The following is a 22,086-nucleotide window of genomic DNA, read 5'->3' on the forward strand; positions in this document are numbered from 1 at the left end:
TTATTTTTCCAGCGCACATATCGGCTATTTTACTGTTCCTTTTTGTAATCGCGTTTGTTTCCTGTTGCTTTCAGAACACCCGGCTTGCGTAACTGTTTGAAGCATTGGCTCAGAGCTATTGTCGATGTAACTTCTTAAACTAATTTCTTCTTCTTCCACAGTTTGTCTCACTTGTAGCAGACCCCGTTCACCTATTCTTCTTGGTAGGTACAACAGGTCAACATCACTTCGTGGATGTAATGCATGATGCATAGTTTTCTAGTTTTGCCCAGGTCTTCTTTTGTCCAATTTATTATGCCAACTGGTATAGCCCAAGAATTCATTGCTCCGATTGTGTTTAATCCATTTAGTTTTGTTTTCATAATATTTCTACTCTTTTGGTGCATTCTGCTGCTGCTTGTTGTTTAACTTTCGAGTGGAGAATATCACTGGCTTCTAATATTCCTAGGTATTTATAGTGTTCATCAACTGAAATTGCTTTTATACATTTCTCTTGATCAAAATTAAAATTGCTCGTATTATTAATTTATCCTCGTTTAATAGATAAAATTGCACATTTATCTAAACCAAAACTCCATTTTGATATCCTGACTGAAAATACGAACTGTGTTTAGTAAAAAGTCGATTTGCTGGGCCGATTTTCCATACAACTTCAGGTCATCCATACACAACAGATGGGAAATTTCAATATTATATTTAGGAATTTCATACCCAAGTTTTGTTTTCTTCAAAATCATAGACAAAGGTATCAACGAAATGTTGAGGAGCAATGGTGACAAGGAATCACCTTGGAAAATTCCACGTTTAATGCTAATATCTCCGAATCGTTCATTATTGACTACTAAGGTTGTTTTCCATGATTTCATAGCAGCAGCCAGAAACGAACATATGTTTTTGCTAATTCCAAATATTTGTAGTGATTTTAGGATCCAGTAGTGTGGGAGTGGAAGTCGAATGCTTTCCTGTAGTCTATTCATGCCATGTTTAAGTTTGTTTTTCGTCTTTTTGAATTTCTGAGAATAATTTTATTAATAAGGATCTGGCCTTTTGTTCCTCTAGATTTTTGAAAATTGCCTTTTTGTTCAGTCGGGTTAATCTGATTATCTGATAAGTAGTGGTATGTGGAATTTGCTATGATTGCAGTGTTCAGCTTAAGCATCGTTGGTAGGCATGTTATTGGACGATAGTTGGGTCTTCACCCTTATCTTTATCTTTCACGAAGAGAAACGTGCGTCCAGATATCATCCAGTCTTCCACTGAGCCTGACTGCAACAAATAATTAAATTGTTCTGCCATTCGATCGTGTTGACTGGTTAGAGGCTTTAACCAAAATCCATGCAGTTCGTCTTTGCTAGGTGCACTCAAGTTTTTCTAATTTTCTAGCTTGAGTACTGACTATTTCTTTAGTGATAATGACATTTTGCATTTGTTTTTGTTTCATTTCTGATTCTATTTCCTTAATCCATGATGCATCTTTATTATGTTCAATAGGATTATCCCAGACTGACTTCCAGAATTTGAGTGTTTCTGGTGAATGATTGTTTGCATTTGTATTTCTCTGGAGAGACTGAAAAAATTGACGCTGGTTCTGTCTAAATTGCAAATTTTGTATATTTCGGTTTATTCTTGCTTCATGTCTTTTAATTTTCTGTGCAGTCGCTGTTATTCTTTGTTTTAGCTCTTCGGTAACTTCAGCAATTGTTTTGTTGGCCAAATTATATGTGTTAATCAGATTGTTTTTTGATATCATTGTTTTTCAGCCGTCCTTCTTTAAAAGTCTTTAAGTTGCTCAGATCAACTCGAAATTTGTTGGCTTTTCGTTCCAACCGGATTTTCCAAGGCGCAGATTGTTTCATCCTCGGCTTTTGCTCTTGATATAGGCTGTGCTGTATAGGAGCCTATTTGTTTTTCTAATATTTGTATTAGAAAAACAAATACTGTATACTGTTGGTTGTGATGGTTTTAATCACCGAATTGCGTCTAAAAGGAGCTGTTTTAGCTTAGATTTATGTAAATCTTTTGATGGTGGTAGTCTTATACGGTCATTTATGGAGTTCATATGTTCCAATATCTCTGATTTCATTTTACACTGCACTTCTGTCAAAACATTCTGGGGTATGTCGTCAGCTTGATTTATTATTATTATTATTAGAAGGATATCTCCATGGAGTCAGAAGACTCATCATGGGAGATGCATTTTTCACGCAATATCTACCATACCGCCCCTTAAACTCATTCACTGTGTAGGTCTCACATCTAATTCTGGCAACCCATTCCATGCATTCACCACCCTTCAAGCAAAAAAAAAAAAAAATCTAGTCCTAACAGCTAACCATACTCTTACACAATTTTCACAGTTACCCCTCCTCTTCCTTCCCGCCATATACTTGTTACCACTTCAGTGTCAATACTATAAATAAAATAAATTTCGTGTGATGATACTGCGTTCCTCCTTTTTACGGGAGTTCACAGTACCATCTAGTCCCCCCAAATTTTATCCCGGCTCCGGAACCGGCATAGGCTGACGAATCAGACCTATGGCTGGATCAGTATTCCTGACTGTAATCCGCGTGTCCTCAGACCGGTTTGCCTGCTTGCGAGATGAAAAACCCCAGATAAACTGGGGAAAAAACCCTGCTGTCCACGCCCAAGACTGGCTAACTTGGCTATGGCTGAGGGAGATCCTTAAACTCCTCACGTCGTTGACGGGAATCGAACCTAGGACACTCCTTCCCCAGGCATATAGTTGCGAAGCGCAAAGCCACTAGGCTAATCGCGCGGACGTCAATACTATGAAATCCCTTTAATAACTTAAATGCTTCTATTCTGTCTTCTCTTTTTCGCTTATCAACTAGTTGAAGTCCACATATTTTCAATCTGTTTTCATTGGGAGCATTCCATAGACCAACCACAATCTTGGTCACTCGCCTCTTTATCCACTCCACCACTTCTTCAACCCCACGGAATCCAGGAGCCCAGATCTGTAGGCAGTAGTCCAGATGTGGCCTTATTAAAGCCTTACATAGTGGAATAATAACCTCTTTCTCCCTGCTTGTTAGTGTGTTCTTCATAACCATATAATCTGATGATGTTACCTTTGCATATATCTTCTAAATGTCAACTCTCTGACCACAGTCATCCCCTAAGTCCTTGGCCTCATCAGTTTCCTGCAGTTCAGTTCAATCAACATAGTACTCAGCTTTTTTTTTTTTCTCCAAAGTGCATCACCTTACACTTCGCCACATTAAACTGACAGCCATTTACCTATGCCTACACTGATGGCCAATTTAAGCCTTCCTGCAGGATTGCCAAATCACCTTCATTTATTATTGCTCTTACCAGTTTAGCATTATCGTCAGCAAACAACGAAACAAACTATCCTCTCATACCATTTTCTATATCATTGGTGTACAAATTAAACAACAGAGGACCAAGTACTGAGCCTTGTGGTACACCGCTAGTCGCTTCCTTTCTCCTGGGCTCAATTCCTTACATAAACTACTTTTTCATAGCTGTCCACCAGCCACATTCTTATCCAGATAACTAGATTCGTATCCATCCCATTTGATCCAGTTTTTTATTATTATTAAAAGAGACCTCCAGGGAGTCAGAGATTCATGGAGGAAGGCAACATACTACATGCACGAGCTATCATACTTATTCTTGAATTCATTCACACTGCTTGCACTCACAACATCCAATGGCAATCCATTCCAATCACTACCCACCTATGAGAGAAAAATCTAGCCCTCATCCCCTTCTTATCAGCATTCATTCTCAGCTTCCAAGGATGCTGTCCTCTTGTCCTTTCCCCCACCCGCTATAAACTGAAAAATTCCATCAACTGAAATCCTATATGACCCTTTCAGAAGACGTTTGTAAATCTCAACCATATCACCCCCCTCTTTCTCCTGCTTGCTAGTCTCTGCAGTCTACAAATTCTCAATCTGTCTTCATAATCTGTATTCCATAATCCTGATATAATTTTTAACACTCTCTTTTGCACTCTCTCCACTATATCAGAATCACAACGCAAACCAGGAGACCAGACCTGCACACAACACTCCAAGTGAGGTCTTATCAAGGCCTTGTGAAGAGACAAATGACATCCTTATCTTTACATGTGAACGCTCGTTTAAGCATTGCAATTATCTTTTGAGTTGTATTTGCAATCTTTGCTACATGGCCCTAAACCTGAATGCGTTTAGTATCAGGAGCCTTGAAAAACTAATAACTGGTATGAGACCTAACACAGAGAGTCAGGGAAACTAAATTATAGAGCGAGGAATGGTGAGAATGTGAGTGTAAGAGCGACAATGTTATATAACTGTGTTAATGACGGGAATAAGATTTATCATGGAAATGCTGACGAAGAGAGAACGATTTCGACTTTGTGTTTGTCCTGCTCGGACCCATCAAACGTGTGCAAAGATGTCTACATGTATAAGGCACTAGAGAAGAAGAATAGAGATCTGCAAGTTGTCCAATTGCGCCATGAAGACTGCAGACAAGTGCATACAAAAGAACATGCAGGTAGATTATTATGTGTATACACGAATGCTAGGAGTATCAGAAACAAATGAGTAGAGTTTGTTGGCTTATTCAACAGAGTTCTATGTGGAATCCTGTCAAATGTCTTTGCAAAGTCCAACAGTATCACGCGGGTAGCCATTTCCCTTATACGACTCAGTTGTCACTTTATTATAAAAAAAGTAAGAAAATTACTAAGGCAAGACCTCTCCTTCAAAAAATCATGTTGCCCTAAGTATCATATTCCTATCCACCTAGTCTCTCTCTCTCTCTCTCTCTCTCTCTCTCTGTCTGCCTGTCTTTCACAACTTCTCTAGTACCTTAACTACCATTGCCGAGAGGCTGATTGACCTATAATTTACTTCTGTCTTGGAGCCTCTTTTATGCAGTGGGATTATATTCTCCTCTTTCCACTCCATTCGCATCTTCCAATATTGAGGCTTAACAGCTTGGTCAGACAAGCTGATAATTCCCTTGCACATTGTCGTAATACACGGGCCGATATGTCATCTAATCCCATGACCATGCTCGCAGTGAGGTTCTGCAATATTCTAAGCACCTCCATTTCTCCGGCTTCTATTCCACTCATCCGTTAATGTCCCCTCCTGCAATGCAACATCGCTACCTAGATGGTACACTCCTGCAAAATGCTTTTGCAGGAGTTTAGGATATTTAGGATTTCTTTTGGCCTCATCAGCTAGCTTTTTCTCATAATTAGTTTTGGCCTTCCTTATCATACATGTAGGTCAACTTTCTTGCTTGTACCTTATACTGCTCATGGCCATGCATAATACATTTTTCTTTATATTCTCTCTACAACCTTTTTTATTTGCTACAACTTCTGCTTCCATCTAACTCCTACAAGATTTTTCCTTTTGACCAAGGGTATATGGTCTGATACTACGTTCTTCAAATACCCCCTGATCACCTCCCATGCACCAACAACATGGGTTGTTCTTCATCTAGTGTGCGATGGGCCTTCTTCCGCTCACAAAAAAAAAAAAAAAGATGTAACGCATCTGTAAATTGAGAGAATTTTCCTAACAAGATTTCAGTAGACCACCGGATGGCTTCTACGGATGAGGATCCTTTGTTTCATTATAAGGCTAAAACCCACTCCAGAAAGACCTCATCAGGTCACAAACTATCGTACATAAAAAAAGTATATGCTCAATGTTAAAATAAATAAATAAAGCGTATTTTTTGTAATGTATGTGAAGAGAAGAATAATATTCCACCTTTTCAGTTATCAGAAATATTAAAAAAATTAAAAGTATATTCAAATGAAAACAGAATTTTAAAGATAATCTAAATTTTTATACTGGTAAGAAGAATATTTTTTTCGGAGTAATCCCCCCCCCCCCACGAATTAAAATATCCTTGCTACTCTATTATAACGTATACAATCAGGGTAGACTTTCCCTACTTCTAAGAACTGTTTTTTTTAATTAAAAATAAGTTTTATGTTATTTTATGACTTAAAATAATAAAATAAGTTATTAAAATTAGATTTTAGTGTGTATGTTATTTAGACTAGTGTACAGAAAGGGTTCATGTTTCCCATCCCTTGCTTATTGACTTTAATATATTGAAAATATAAACTAATATATCCTGAATCCATTTGTACACAAATGAATTTAGAATATATTAACGTATAAGGTTATTGGTCATCATGTTTTGATTTTTTTTTTTTTTTTTAATTTAGTCAAGCCATTATCAGATGTTGCAGAAAGCCTTGGTCTCGCAAATTTTATACAAGTAGCTGCAGCAGGCGGACTGATTTCTAGCCTTGGTCGTCATGGGTCTTACACGGTTTTTGCTCCTTCAGACGAAGCTTTTGATGGTAAGTACATATGAAGAGAGAGAGAGAGAGATTTAAAATCTTAATTTTATTAAAACACTGAACCATAAGAATTGGTGCATTTGATCTTAGTAAAGCACTTACACTTATGTACGTAATCATTATTGGACCTTCTATCCATATATTCTGCTACTAGTTTCTTACTTACATTGCTATAGTTAAACAGCTTTTGATTGTCGAAATTAAGATATTTATAGAAATTTAGATTCAAAGTTTTATTCTTGTGAATTTCGTGTTATGGTTCTAGGGTATTTTTTGTCTAGTGAGGAAAAAAGTTGGTAAAGTTACATAGCGAATGCATCGCACTATGTCTAAAAATAAACATTACCTAACTGAATATTTCCGGTGTTAAAAAAAAAAAATCAGAATAAATTCTCTGTGGAAAGTTTCCCTTACCCCGCACTATCACCACTCTTGCAGTCTCTTCATTCCAAATGCTGATTTTCACTGTAACATAATCGCTACTGAAATATGATGATCGAATAATAATTTGGAAGTCACGGAGTTTCAAATGTCTGTAACATAATCATTCTGAAATACGAAACTTAGCGATTTTAAAATTGTTATTTTGCAGTTTCAGTAGTGTTAATTATCAAAACGCATAATTTATAAAAATCAACAACACGCCATGATGTCTGCTGTAATTTTAAGGGCATTATAGAACTCTTATAAAAACAATATAAGAATTACACGTTGAAATTTTTAGTGCAGAGTCAACGGCTGCTGAAATCCAGTGTTAAATATCGGGCTATGACGTTGACTTTTCGTCGACACAGCCACTGATAGAATATCTGATTCAATTACCAGCCTAACCGAAGGGAAAATAAATAAATAAAAATGCCGATATAAAATCAGCAGTGACGAAAAAGGTAATCTCTCTTTGACTCTTTTAGACTATATAACTATGTCAGAATTTAAGCCGGGGAAGATTATTGCCATTTAGCAAAGAGTTTTTGAGATGAAAAGAAAAAAAAAATTATGATATTACAAACCAATACTGTATACAAATGAATATTTGTCTGTTCAGTAATAGTAATTATTATTATTATTATTATTATTATTTAACTGTAGTAATTAACCATAGAACATGGAAAATCATTTTTATAACAAAGGAAATATGAGGGTGGGGAAGATGCTGAAAGAGCTTGCAACTTTTAAAAAAGTACACTGATGTTTTTTTTTTTTTTTTTTTTTTTTAAGGTCTTTATTGGGACATGAAGCTTAATAAATTCATATAATTCATTTCTTTGTTTCTTATCTTACTGAGGTGTAATACTATGATAAAACGACATGATTAAGTTTACATTATAACTATCTTCCTGTCAACAATTTTCTTTGCAATGAATCTCTTATATGTCAATAACATTTAAAAAACACACCTAAAAATAGTATCTGCTAAAAACCACAAATGCTGAGTCCTCCTGTATTTTGTTTTTCAGGAATGTTTTTTTTCACAAAGTAACCTTTGTAATCTCTGTGAAAAAACATTCCTTAATAACAAAATACAGGATGACTCAGCGTTTGTGGTTTTTAGCAGATGCTATTTTCTTTATTTTATTTTTATTTTTGTTTTATTTTATTTTGCATGGATTGAACGCATCTTGCCTCGTCAGAATCGAATATTTTATGTTCCCAAAGAAATTCATTGTAATCAATATTTTCTCGTGCACGATCAAAATTAAGGTTATAAATCAGCTAAGAAACATGAAGATGAAGGTAATTTTTGCATAAAAAAAAAAGACAAAGATAGTTACTCAATGATATCCATCCCATATAAATTGCTTTTATAACCTGTCACCTGCTAAAAGAAAGATCGTACATTTGCATATAATAAGGCAGTGGTCAGAGACATGATACCTTCATCTCTCTCTCTCCTTCTCTCTCTCTCTCTCTCTCTACTTAATTACGTTTATAAGTAGTGAACTTAATGATTATAGCATTTTATAATTAGAGAATCGATAACTATTTGAAGGCCAATACGATCATTAGGGTTTTTTTTATATATAACTAATGATAAACTGCATATGCGTCATATAACTGAATATCCTATTAACGATCAATAACTATTTGTTTTAATTTTTTTCACCAATTCATTACATTCAGTCATACAATTTTAAATGACTGCTGCCCATGACATATTTTATGGAATTTAAATAATTTAGGACGTGATGGAGGGACACTGTCTCTCTTGAACATTAATAAAACCTTTTTTCTGTTCTTTTTTTTAAATTTTTTCTTTTGTGATAACAGTATTAATTACAAGAATTTCTTCTCGATTCTATTACCTCATACTCTTTTTAATGGTCAAGTGCAGCTTCTGCTTCAGACAGCGGGATTGATTACATTTATTAAGCAGAACTTCTTCTGTGTGCTATTTTCGTCCAAGAGCCCTTTTCAGTCTGTGGAGGATGCGTAGTTTCCTTCAACGGCAATATTATACCTGTACAACATAGCTCTTTTAAAAGTATATAACTCGGTAATTTCTTTTTTTCCCCCTTTTTTAATCATTTACATCACGATAAGGAACTGTGCAGTAAAAAGAAGATCACCCATTGTGAACAGCACATAAAAGCAATTTGAGAAATGAATCCCTAAGGCTATATTGTAGTCTGCTTCTTACAGGTTGCACTAGAAGGAAATTGATCCCTTCTTATTTTTTTAATAGAATAAATAATTCTTGTTATTTTTTTAAAAAATAACAGAACTTGCATACTAATGAAAGTTTATTAAGTTCGGCAAGGAGTAAATAAGTCACCCCCCAATTTTTTTCCTACTAAATGCTTAATGAACTTAACGGAAAATTGCATTCTACTGTATTTTTACATGAACTAGGGACAAAATATTTTAACGACAACACTGGTGAAAATGAGTAATCAAAGGTTGTGCGTGTCGCATGTACTTGGTAGCAACGGTTTGTTTTGTATCACTCATAATTCTTAGTGAGTTTTGCGAGTGTGACAGGTACACATAGAGATACTATTCAGTGGTCTGGAACATGTACACTTGCGTTTTACATTACATCCTTCTCACGTAATCTCAAAAACGAAAAATTCGGCTGTGTTCATATCTAAAAAATAAAACTATAGTAAAAAATATCACTCGTCCTTGGGAAATACACCAGGGGGAAGACTGTTCCATACAGCAGCAGCAGGGATGAAAGAGGAGGAAAAGAAACTCGATCTGTCGGTTTCAAGGTGCACTTTGAAGGGCCACGTGCACCTGATGCTGAGCAGCAGCTGCAAGTGTTCCAACGGGCTTAGTAGTGAGTGGAGGAATTATTAATGCTATTTCCGATGAACATTTGCCATGGAAATATTTATAGAATACACATATTGCAGAAACCAAACATCTGTGCGAAAATGGGAGGAGTGAGTTGGTAAAAAGATAGGCCATTAATAAGTCTAATTGCTTTCCTCTGTATTGAATCAAGCACTTCGATGGAGCTCTTGGGGGGGGGGGATACTCCAAATGTGAGAGCAGTATTCAATAGCTGGACAGATTTGTGACTTGTATAAGGTGAATAGCTGTTCAGAGGTAAAGTAACATCTTGAGCGACAAAGAAATCATAGTTTTAGAGAAGCCGAGGATGCAATGCTTGTGATGTGTTTATGCCAGGAGAGGCTTGATGTCAAGGTAATTCCAAGAAGAGAAATCTTATCTTGTCTGGAAATTTGGGTGTTGTCAAAAATAATACTTGGAGAAAATGGTTCTTTTTTGTGAGAAATAAGACAGAATTGGTTTTACTAGCATTGAAATTGACGAGGTTATCAGAACCACCATTGAAGGATGACTTAGAGATCAGAATTGAGGGCAGTTGGTTGATGTTCTGTAGATTGAGGTAAGTTTAGTAAGGTTGATCAAATGAAAAGGAGGAGTACCATGTGTTGTCATCTGCAAAACGTGAGATCTGCAAATGGTGAGACGAAAAGGAACTATCCACCATCACACACACACACACACACACAGTGTGCGTCCAGACAGAAAGGTGGCAATGCAACTACGGAAATCCTGAGACAGACCAAACGATGGAAGTTTGCTTAGTAAGTCTTTGTGCTAGATCCGATCAAAAGCTTTGGAGATATCAAGTGCAACCACTTGGGATTCACCAAACTTCTCCATGGCATTTGTACAGAGATGGGTGACATATATCAGCAGATCTGTTGATCGGCTTCGACGGAATCCGTACTGGTGGTCGTTTATTAGCTGGGTGCCTTCAAGATAGTGTAGGAGTTGGGAATTGATGGTTTTCTTATATGAAGCCCGCGGAATGGAAGAACTGCCATGTGAAACTGTTCCTAAAGCCTTGAAGTGGTCCTGAATTTCGCCTAATTTAGCATTGCAGTATTATGATTATTTCATGATATCTCCGTGGAATCCAAGGATTCATGTCCGAAGGGTGCTCTACTATATCTAAACACATAATCACCACCCACACTGCAAAATCCACCATGGTCACAGCACACTACATAATCCACCATGGTCACAGCACACTACATAATCCACCATCTTGTATTGCCATCTATGTAATGCATGAAATCCATGAGAAAAATACAGTTAGTGTATCGTCAATTACTCCACGATACACTAACTGTATTTTTCTCATGAATTTCTTGCATTACATAAATGGCAATACAAGAGAAACAAACAATTCAGCAAGCTGTATTGACCACATATTTATAAGAAATAAAATGTCCTATGAGGTATTCTCTGCAATTAATCTTAGCAATATAACAGATCATCACGCTATACTGTTGCATCTATCTCTACCGAATAGTAGTAATATGGTTTACTGTTAGTAATAAAAACATCGGAACTAGTATAAATTATAATACATTTGAGAAACGTATAAACAATGATCTCTTAAATGTAAATCATCTATATGAGGAATTCATCATGATTAAATATGCAGATAGCAAATCGCAATATATTAAAAGAAGAAATGCAAAAAAAAAAAAAAATCATCACATACACTGGATTACTGATGAACTTAAAAATATGATTAGGAAGATTTGAAAGAAAAGTTATATAATAAACATATAAGAATCCCTACAATTTAGTTTGAAAATGCCTATAAAAATGTTGCTAATCTCTTAAAGGAAAAAATTAAGTACGCAAAAGAAAACTATCTCTTAACAAAATTTCTTTATTGTATGAACGATAAAAGTAAAGAATGGAGGCGATATAAAATGGAGCAGAATCGGAGAAATGATAGATCTTTCCCCTTTAATTCCCTTGCTGCAGGCTGTGATTCTACGAAATGGTTAGAGCGTTTTAATAATAATAAATTTTGATAACAGCAGTATTCTCTGTGGTTATCTGCATGGGATTGTTAAAGGAAGATCATGTTTCACTAACTTACTTATGTACTATAACAAGGTGACAAATACCTTGGGCAGAGGAGATGCATATACAATGGTGTACTTGGATTTTGCAAAGGCTTTTGATAGACTGCCACATGACAAGCTCTTAATTAAATTGAAAGAGATGGGATTAGATAACAGACTTCTGTGTTGGATCAGTGACTGGCTGTCAGATAGGTATCAGAAAGTTGTATATGGGGGGGTGCAGTATCTCGAAAGAGAAAGGTCACCATTGGTGTGCCACAGGGGTCAGTTTTGGGGCCATTGTTGTTAAATTTGTATGTTAATGATATTGGGTTGGGTTTAACTAGTGATATCCAGCTGTTTGCAGATGATTTAAAACTGGGAAGAGCAATGCACAGTCAGGCTGATGTTAATGCCTTACAAAAGGACTTGAATAGATTGCATGAATGGGCAGGTAAGTGGAACTATCAGTTCAATGTTGCCAAGTGTAAGGTTTTGAGATTTGGTAAGCAACGATGGGATGCCAAGTATACACTTGGTGGGGAAACTTTAACAGAAGTAGAGGAGATGAGAGACATCTAGGTGTGATGGTGGACAAGGACCTGAAATTCAGGGGCCACATTGCACAAGTTGTGAAGACATCCCATCAAATAATGGCAATGATGCGGAGAACTCTGACATGCAGAAATAGAGAGGTTATGATTCCATTGTATAAGACCTTGATCAGGCCTCATATGGATTATTGTGCACAGATTTGGTCACCGGGATTTCATAGTGACGAGGATATGTTGGAAAGGGTACAGAGAAGATTCACAAAGGTAGTCAGTGGTCTTTGGAATGTGGAGTACAAGGACAGATGTAAGTTGCAGAGCCTCGTGAGTAGGAGAAAGAGGTGGGGGGATATGATTGAGATATATAAACTGGTTAGGGGTTGTTATCAGGTAGATATGGAAAAGATTTTTCATAGAATTGGAGAGGGAAGTAGAACAAGAGGCCATTGCTGGAAACTATATAGGGGAGAGTGTGAGCAAAGGAGTGAAAGCAGGTTCTTTGCATGGAGGGTGGTTGGTGAGTGGAATGCATTGCCTGAGTGTGTTGTGGATGTGGGCACATTGAATCAGTTTAAGACGAGGTTGGATAAGCATTATATGCAATAGTGAGTACCTCCCACGATGAGTCTCTGACTCCATGGAGGTCAAGTATTGATAATAATAATAATAATAATAATAATAATAAACACAAATTTTAATGATATATTAGTTGATTTTGTGAATGCAAGTTTCAAATTCTTTGTTCATTTTTCGTTGCGCTTTCGTTTGACAATTGAGACCTCAGAAGCTTCTACATGTTACCGACTCTAGCGCACCGCTGCGTGAAAACCAGAATGGAATGAAATAAAACTAATTTACCTGCTTATTTAGAAGGTCATCTTTGTTTTATTGCGAGAACCTGAAATACATATCAAGGATCGTATATTGAATAAAGAAACATTACATCGGGAGAAAGTTGTGCAAATAAGACATTGCATAATGCAAGTATAATAAATGTAATGCAATAAGTTGATACTAGGAATCCTACTTCTTGGAAGTAGGATTTCAAAATCCTACTTTTTGAAAAATCCTGAGTTTCCGAGATGGAAAAACCTTGCCACCTCATATGAAACCGACCACCTCACCTTCAACTAAAAAGCCCTAATAAAGGTTTTACACTTCCTATATACGATTTGGACCCAGGTCTTTCACAGAGGCACTAAAAAGATTATCTCTGATAATCTTTATTATTATTATTATTTTGTCTATAAAAATACACCTTAAAATCTAAAATACAGTGATATACCATGTTTCAAGTTGTCTTTTGAACAAAACTGATCAGTCAGTTCAAAGGATTACTGCCAAAGCGTAACAGAAGAGCCTGCGATGTAGGGACCCGGGAGAATGATTCATCAGTGAAGACATGCTACTTGACCGCAACAAGTCGTTGATCCTAAGTGGGAAGGGAGGCAGAATAGAAATTTACCAACTGTAAATAGTAATCTAAGGCGGAGCTTTGTGAGCTCAGTTAAGAATATCAGTAAATGAATTTATTTGGAGAAATTATTTATTTATTTGGAGAAATGATTCTCCAAACACAGATGGCAATCACCGTTTCTCCGAACACAGCGTATTAAAACAATTGACACGGGGACGAACGCACGTTCACCCCATCCACACACACACAAATCTGGCAAAAAAGATATCTCCATCAACAAGTAATGAATAATTAGTCCGAAGAATCTGAAAAGAAACTTTAGAAACCTCTATAATAGTGTAATTTTAAACATTTTGGAGCCTTTATGATACTAAAAAAAAAAAAAGATGCGAGTATTTTTGGTAAATAAAATGACTACTGTATTTACTTTTTCGGTAATTGAAGACCTGGGCCCATAAGCTCATGCAAAAGATCCTCTGAATAGTACAGGAAGGCATTAACGTCAAAAAGTACGATAAGTTAATGTTCAGAAGAGAATAGCACATCATAAGCCTCTTGTTACGAATGTGCCACAAAAGCCGAAGAAATCCTTGCTATGCCAAGGTATAGAAAGTATTGTGTCATCACCGCACAGTGGTACGGTTCGTTCACTTATCTTGAACACGTTACAGAGTGGTGGTGAGAGTGTGATGGTATGAGGACTTCTTGATGGGGAAGGGATAACCATCGTCATCATCCTTGAGGAAAGGATGAATCCTATAATTTATCTGAACGTTACAACTCAGTAGTGAAGTGCACTGCAAAGAAAAAAAGTAGAGGGGAGTTCTGCATAATGGACTATTTCTTATTGCGTCTCATTAAGTAGCTGTGAGATCACTTGGAAAAGTAGATATTACAGGAATGTTTACAAGTTGAGAATCTTACTTTTGCATTTGTCTATGCTCGCTTTGTGGATTCGGTTCCTCAACTGGAGCTGACTTGATTATTATAGGTTGCCTCTCAAAAACACAATAAAATAACTTTAGTGTGGTTCTATATCGTATGTACCTTTTACCAGACCCGATCGATGATTACTAGGAAAAATTCTTAAATTCAAAGATTGTTTTCTAATAATCATCAATCATATAAATAACTAAAACTTTTTTTTTTCTTAAACGTATCTAATTGCATCTTAGAGATAAAAAAAAAGTGATTATATAATTATCGTTATATTATAAGAAGCAATTGTGAACTACAGTGTTCGATTTTGTTTCCATATTAAAAGCTATCAGGATAAACCAAAAAGTAAACGATTTCTTTTTCTTATAGCGTTGTCGAATGAAACCTGGACCAATCTGATCACGGAACCAGCCCTGGCCAGGTCAACGATAAGTCTCCATATGATTATAGGAAGGCACATGACTCCCAGTTTGATCGATGGACAGAAACTCACAGCTCTAAAAGGACAGCAGTCACTGCTTAGGATTAGATTTCATCGAAAGGTATTAAAGAAAAAATACATTACACATTTTTTTTATGCAATCACACTTACAAAAGGTTATAAGCCTATAGTACATGATATGCTGCCGAATGATTACTTACGAATAGCCCTAGCCAAAGATCTATAGTCCACTTCTTTTCAAATAGTGGACTAAAGATCTTTGGCTATTTTACGTAAAGTCATTTTCTTTCTTTAGGTAGGTAGAAACAGCTATGTGTTATAATTAATTAATAAAATCAGCCTCTATAGCTCTTCAATTACTTTAAATAGGATTTAGACCTGATTTCATAAACATCGACTTAAAATAGTTCTCTCTCTTTCTCTCTATCTTGTTTCAGAGAATGACAGTGGAAACATCTGTTGTAACATCGTCAGACCACGAAGCAAGAAACGGAGTCCTGCATGTTATCGATAGGGTTATTCTTCCTGCTGCCGAAACAGTAGCGGAACTGTTGGAATCAGAAGGGAATTTCAGGTACGTAGCTGCCTAATTTGCCTTAAAAATGAATTCAGTATAAACAAACATTAAAAGTGCATTGAGAATGAATCCGAATCCCGTGTGAGAGTCAAAGACGTTTCATTGAAAGCGAGAGCCTGCATTCGTACCATTTGAAGAAGTACAACAACTGAGGCAGATTATGAGTCCCAAGCGAACGTTTTTTGAGTTCTCGCAAATTCTAATATTTGCAAGTACACTAATTCACAGATGAATCTATGTTTACTACAAATGGAGTGAACAACACTAATAATGAATATATAAGGATTGGCGAAAATCCTCATTCAACAATTAAAATTTGACAATCATTTCATCGGACCATACGTGTTCCACGATGGTTTTAGTGGGCAAACATATCTGATTATTTTTCAATATGAGATTATTGGCCTTTTGGATATATTCCTTTATTATGCGGTTATGATGTGTTTTTTATCAGAATAAAGATTCACCACATTTTTCTGACATGTTTCTGATTATCTGAAACTGTCATCTGTTCCAAATGTCGGATTGTTGAGGAAGTGATAACTTACAACTCTGCCTCAAACATCATTTAAGATTAAGTTATCTTTCTATATACTGTATATCCTTCAGTTCCATGACGATTTGCAACTTTTGTTGAAAAGTTTTTTCGCGGTACCTTATCATATTCTTTTTTGAAATAAAGATCCAATATATAATCTGATTTCGGGGGTTTTTTATCATAAGGTAAAAATCTAGTCTCGGCTATCTCAATTTGTCCTAATTACGAAGTGTTGTCTACCAATATTTTGTTTCAAGTTTCGTCGCTTGGACACTGTAGGATATCATCTACTCCAGCTGCTTTTCGACATATTAGGTTTCTGTTGGCCTTTTCTACCTCAAATATTGATACGTATACACCGCATTGCGTTCAGTAAGTATTTTCTACTACTACTATTCTATCGTTCTTTTACTTCATTTAACATAAAAAAATAATTATTATTCCACACATACAGAATATCTTCATCGTTAGTTTATATAATAATCTTAAAATCTTTGATTATTTCTATGGTACTTTTTCCTTCTCTAAACCTTCAAAACATTTTGTCACTTTCATTATCTTCTATATACTTTCTAAAATCACTCTTCTTGTGGTGTTTGTTTTGCATAATCTTTCTTCATTTTATTCTAATTTTTTTAAAATGCAGTTGCTGATTTGTGAACTTTTTTAAAATGACTTCTTTAACTCCCTTTGTCAAACACAGTTTTATTTTTCTGTCAACAGACTACTTCGCCACGTATTTCGCTGAGTCAATATTTACCATTCTTTAATTCATTTTTTTTTTTCCCTTTCAAAAATCTTTCTCTTTGTGAAAAACAATGTCTGTTGTTCTATTGACACGTATGAGAATTTGTATATTTGTTATATAACAACATCTGCAAGTTGTTCGATTTTGATTATTTTTAAAATTTGGATACATTTTTCTTTTCAAGAGGATGCTCAGTCTAATCCTGCTCTACACTAGGTGGTGGTGGTGGTGGTCACGATCTATTTCAAATCCTCTCCAGGCTCTTGTTCTTGAACCAATGTGCAGACATTAGTCCAATATATATATTATCTCCCTCCCCCCTCTCTCTCACACACCAAGTACCTTGTATTTAAGTGCGTTATCATTTGTTTTCTCTCCTCTGCGTCACAGATAAGACAACTACATGCGGCAACACTTTGAGTGAATGCTGCAAGAGTTGGAAGAGAGGAGGGGAGAATAAGTCAAGACAGTCTCGAAATATATATGCATAAAATGTATGATCAACAAATCTTCCAGTCTACTCTGATGGCATCGATATACTACAACATGATGTGATAGCAGTATTTGTTTATTTATTTGTTCAAATAATAATATGGATCCTCCAAAGATCCTCAAAAAAATTTATTTTTTGTTTTAAAATTAGAAACACGGTAGCTTGAAACGTTTTAAACATTCGAAAATTTGCTCGGTCTTATTTTGTGATTTCACAACACAATAATATGGGTGTTAGTATTTTTAAATACTAAAACTGCAAAAACAAAAATGAATCTATGTAGTTATGTTAACAAAGATTATATGTTATTTGCATAAAACATTTTATTTAAAAAAATGTGCCATGAGGAGTGTTTAGAGCTTTCTGATACTTTAGCAGACAAGGGAGGAGTTAAACTTCTCGAAAGTTAAATAGTAAATTATACAGCATATATTAATGAATAATAATTAAAATCATTTAATTAAATTTTAATCATTTTATTTTATTTTTATTTTAATTATTTAATAAAATCATCTGACATAAATCAGATTTATCTAATTTAGACAAAACTGAAATTTCGAGAAAAAAAAATTAACAATAATTCTAACTATAAAATTTTATTATTCCGCCGGCATTATTGCGCTACGTAGATGAACGAAAAGACAACCCTCTAAACAGAGTAACTTTCTTTTTCCTGTATAGTTGCTAAACGAAACTACTACTAATAATAATAAATGTGTACTTTGGATCGAATTTTTACAAACTATTTAATTTTGAGAAGATATCGTTTGGCAAGAGCCAGTCTCGTCAAAAATACTGTTTTAAGATTTTTATCGGTTTCATAAATTGGTTATCATAACATATTCAAATCCTCGTTAGAAAACATTTTTTTAGTAAGTTTATAAGTTAGACGTTCTATAAAAACGAATGTCAAAATTCAATCCCGTAGACATTTTATTATCTAATTGCTGACATCAGGTAAGTACATATTATCCCGTTGTGATGACAGGAAATAATAAAATAAATTATAATAAACTCAAATAAATAGCTATTCTGTATTTTTACTTAAAATATAGAAAATAACTATATTAGTACTAACTTACATAAAAATATATATAAAAATAACATATTTCCCATTGAAATAATGAATTATACAAGCTCACCTTTCTGAATGACTGAACCTACCTTGACGAGTTTGTTTACCCTTTTTTTCACAGCATTTCTATTTCCTTTACATGCCATGTATGCTTGCATGCACTTACAGCATACAAAGATAAGGCGCAAGAAGAATAACGCGCTGCTGAAAGCAAGTCATAATGAGGAAATTAACAAGAAACAGGATGCCTCTATTCCCTTTATTAAACAGGAGGTCACTACCAGTCTTTCAAAAGGAGCTGTTTAAAGAAAGCAATAGCTTCCTGCAATCTGTGAGGCGCTGGAATATTTTTCCTAGCAACTTCTGCTGGGTTTGGAATGGTTTTTATACTGAATGCTGTAGGAGCTGTAAAATATTCGACTTAAAACGTACTCTGAAATAATCCATTACGTTTTTATTATTATTATTTTTAATAGCTTTAATGTAAGAGTAAAAATCAGCAATGGCGTTATATGTGGTTTTTCTTTCAGCAGACGACACGATAAAAACGTCGTTTGGCTAAATGCTTGGCCATTGCATGCTTATATATCTACTGTGTTATTCATGCGCACGCATTTGTAGACTTCGTGTTTTCTCAACTAAACAAGCCGTATTTATGAATCACGATGAATCATCACATTTTTTGTATATCACCTTGAATCATTTAACTAAAATAAGTGTTGTAGTAAAATTTCAAGCAGCGTTCAAAAATTTGTGCAGTTTTAAAACATTTTAACCTAATAGTTTAGAATACCACGCGAAATAAGTTACGCTACAGTTGCTAATGCTAGAGATTTGTTATGAAAAAAAATTAAGAGAAAAAAATTCACGAGAATATTTTTACTTCACTAAATGTGAAAACTAATTCAAAACTTAACATAAATTGAAATAGTGCAGTTATATCTGACATGCGGAATAAACGAGAAAGGAATGCCATTCCTGTTTGTTATCTATTCATTTACTCATTGTATAAAGCACACTTTTATATATTTCTTCATTTATCAGAGCAAGTGTTTTGGTTTATTTCGAGTTTTTTTTTTCCTGTTAATATTTACATATTAATTTTTTGGCAGTTTTTCATAAGAACTGTTTTTACTCAACTGTTCTCTTATTCTTTATTTATACAACGTTTTAATACTTTCTTAACTTAAATTTTATTTTGTACTAGTTTGTTAAATTGTTTACATATTCCTGATATTATCCGGTTTTCAATTCGTTCCTTTAAATCCCCACAAATAATGATAATGCCTGCTGGTTTTATTTTATTGTTAATTTTTTTTCTTTAAATCGGATTGTTACGATCTTTATTGTTTCCTTAAGAAAATATTTAATTTTTTATTATTAAATTTTTTTTAACAAATTGAAGTTTATGAAGCATTACAAAAATGTCTCATGAAAAATTTTAGAATTTTTACGGCCATTTAAATTTGTTACGATTATGAAATCATATCATATTTGAGTAAATATTTAAATATTTTTACAGACCTTTGACGACAAAGACATTTTTTTTACTGATTTTTATACGCTGAATAAGGGAGATCTTTTGTTTGTAAAAAACATATTACATAATGAGAAATTCATCCAACATTTTGAGCCTATAATTTACTTAGGCCTTTAAAACTAATTAATAATAATAATAATAATAATAATAATAATAATAATAATAAAACGTTATTCAGTTATTGAAGATTTTTTGCCTCAGTTAATTTTCGAATTTCAGCAAGATTTTGAAACCAAATTTTTTTCCCTATTAAAAACAAAACACGGCGCAACTCACTCTAAGTTTTGATCGTAATAAAAAGTATATTTTCCCCCTACGAAATTTCAAATTTGGCTGAAAAAAACTGTAAGCAGTTTTTTTAGTATAACATTTCGAAAATGGCGACCAATGATATTCTACACAAAAAGAGTGTTTTTTTTTTCAGCTTCTTAGATTTTGTTGTTTGAAAGATCGACATGAAAACAAAAAATAAAAGAAAAAATAATAAATCAAATTCCATGCCTCATAAATAAAATTCGTATTTGTATATAAGATGAGTTATTCGGATACTAAAATACGAGGATTAAGATAAATGTACTGGAAACACTGTTGCGGTTGGATAGAATGTCACACAAAGTGCCTGTTTATGTTGATAACCGTTCCATTAAGATGTAAAAACAAATGCAGACCAGGTAGGGCAAGGACACGTTGGCGAGCTTCGAACGGCGCTGGGCAACTGCTTACAAAAGAGGAACAATACTGGAGAATAAACATTCTGGTTGCATTTTGTAATCAGAATTTTTAGAACCAAGACGGAATGAGGCTTTCCACATTGGACACTCACATGGTGGATGTCAGCATTTCGCCAAGATCAGGATAGTGCATATGACTTATTCAGAATCCCTCCATATCAAAACAAAATGGGGAAACAAACTCTTGCAGTCGCTACGACACATGGAGACAGCAAGGAGGATTGGCTGCATAGTTGGTGTTTCTCACGTGGCAGTGATGCACATTTTGGAAATGTCAAAACTGCTATCTGGTGGATTCTCCACCATCTTCTTATCGAAGTACAAAAGTGGCACCGTTATGTGCCACTTTTGTACTTCGGTTTCATTACGAACAACTATTTAAAATGATTCCTTCTTCGTTACAAATATCAATGGGGTAAGATTCATTTTAACAGAATTCCTTTCTGCTTTAAATTTATTATTTTTTAACAAAAGTTGATTATCAATTAATTCAAACCAGTACATTTTTTTTTAAACTGTGTGAATTTCAATTAAAAAAACAAACAAACAAACAAACTGTTCGCAAAATAATCTTTCTCTCTTTTTATCTTTTTTCCCCCTTTTTTTATTATTTAACCAAGCACATTTGTTAATGTGCTGAATCAGACCAAGCCTAATCTATTGCTGGAATTAGATAATCGTACTTCCACCTTTACCATTTTTGCTCCTGATAATCAGGCTTTCCAAGGTCTTCCTCCAGGGATGTTGGATCGACTATTGGTGGATACCGCTCTTCTTAACAGAGTAAGTACTATTGTTAAATCAACCACTGCAACAAAAAAAAAAAAAAACGTTGCAGATATTTTATCTAACGATCAAAGAAACAATATGAATTACTGGAATAATTTTTCGTTCATTCTCCAATTAATAAGATTTTTATTTTATTTATGATGTTTCTTCTAATTAGAGAATAAATAGCTGTTTGACAAAATAAAGAAAAATAGTACGCAGAAACAAACCATATCAACCTAGAATGAAATACTAATAGATGCATTTTAATTAATTCTTAATTTTTATTAACCCGACTAGTTTATTTAATATTTTTTTTCTGATATCTAAGTGGCAACCGTATGTCATTATATCAAAAAAAAAAAAAAAAAAAACGAATTAGTGTTAAAAAAATAATAAAATCAAACATTAAAAATTCAAGAACCAACTTGTTTTTTAAATCTTTAGAAAAAAAAAACACACACGAAAGATCCTATTTGTTCTATTACGTATTGAGACAGATAGAACTAAATATGCGATAAATTTTACATCAGACAATGACAACTTAATTTA

At 34.4% G+C, this 22,086-nt stretch overlaps 1 protein-coding gene across 1 annotated transcript in view; it reads left to right on the forward strand.

The window, feature by feature from the left end:
* LOC150107436 (transforming growth factor-beta-induced protein ig-h3-like) overlaps window positions 1–22,086 on the forward strand; it is a 66,367-nt gene that overhangs the window by 38,750 nt on the left and 5,531 nt on the right. The window contains exons 8-11 of the mRNA XM_090391295.1: window positions 6,236–6,373; window positions 14,992–15,164; window positions 15,502–15,638; window positions 21,387–21,549. Of these exons, the coding sequence (XP_090247421.1) occupies window positions 6,236–6,373; window positions 14,992–15,164; window positions 15,502–15,638; window positions 21,387–21,549 (611 nt within the window). The remainder of the gene's footprint in view (window positions 1–6,235; window positions 6,374–14,991; window positions 15,165–15,501; window positions 15,639–21,386; window positions 21,550–22,086) is intronic.

Source organism: Typopeltis vanoorti, chromosome 4 (genome assembly GCF_054136105.1).
Source record: "Typopeltis vanoorti isolate ZY-2024b chromosome 4, IOZ_Tvanoo_1.0, whole genome shotgun sequence".
NCBI classification, from domain to species: Eukaryota; Metazoa; Arthropoda; class Arachnida; order Uropygi; family Thelyphonidae; genus Typopeltis; species Typopeltis vanoorti.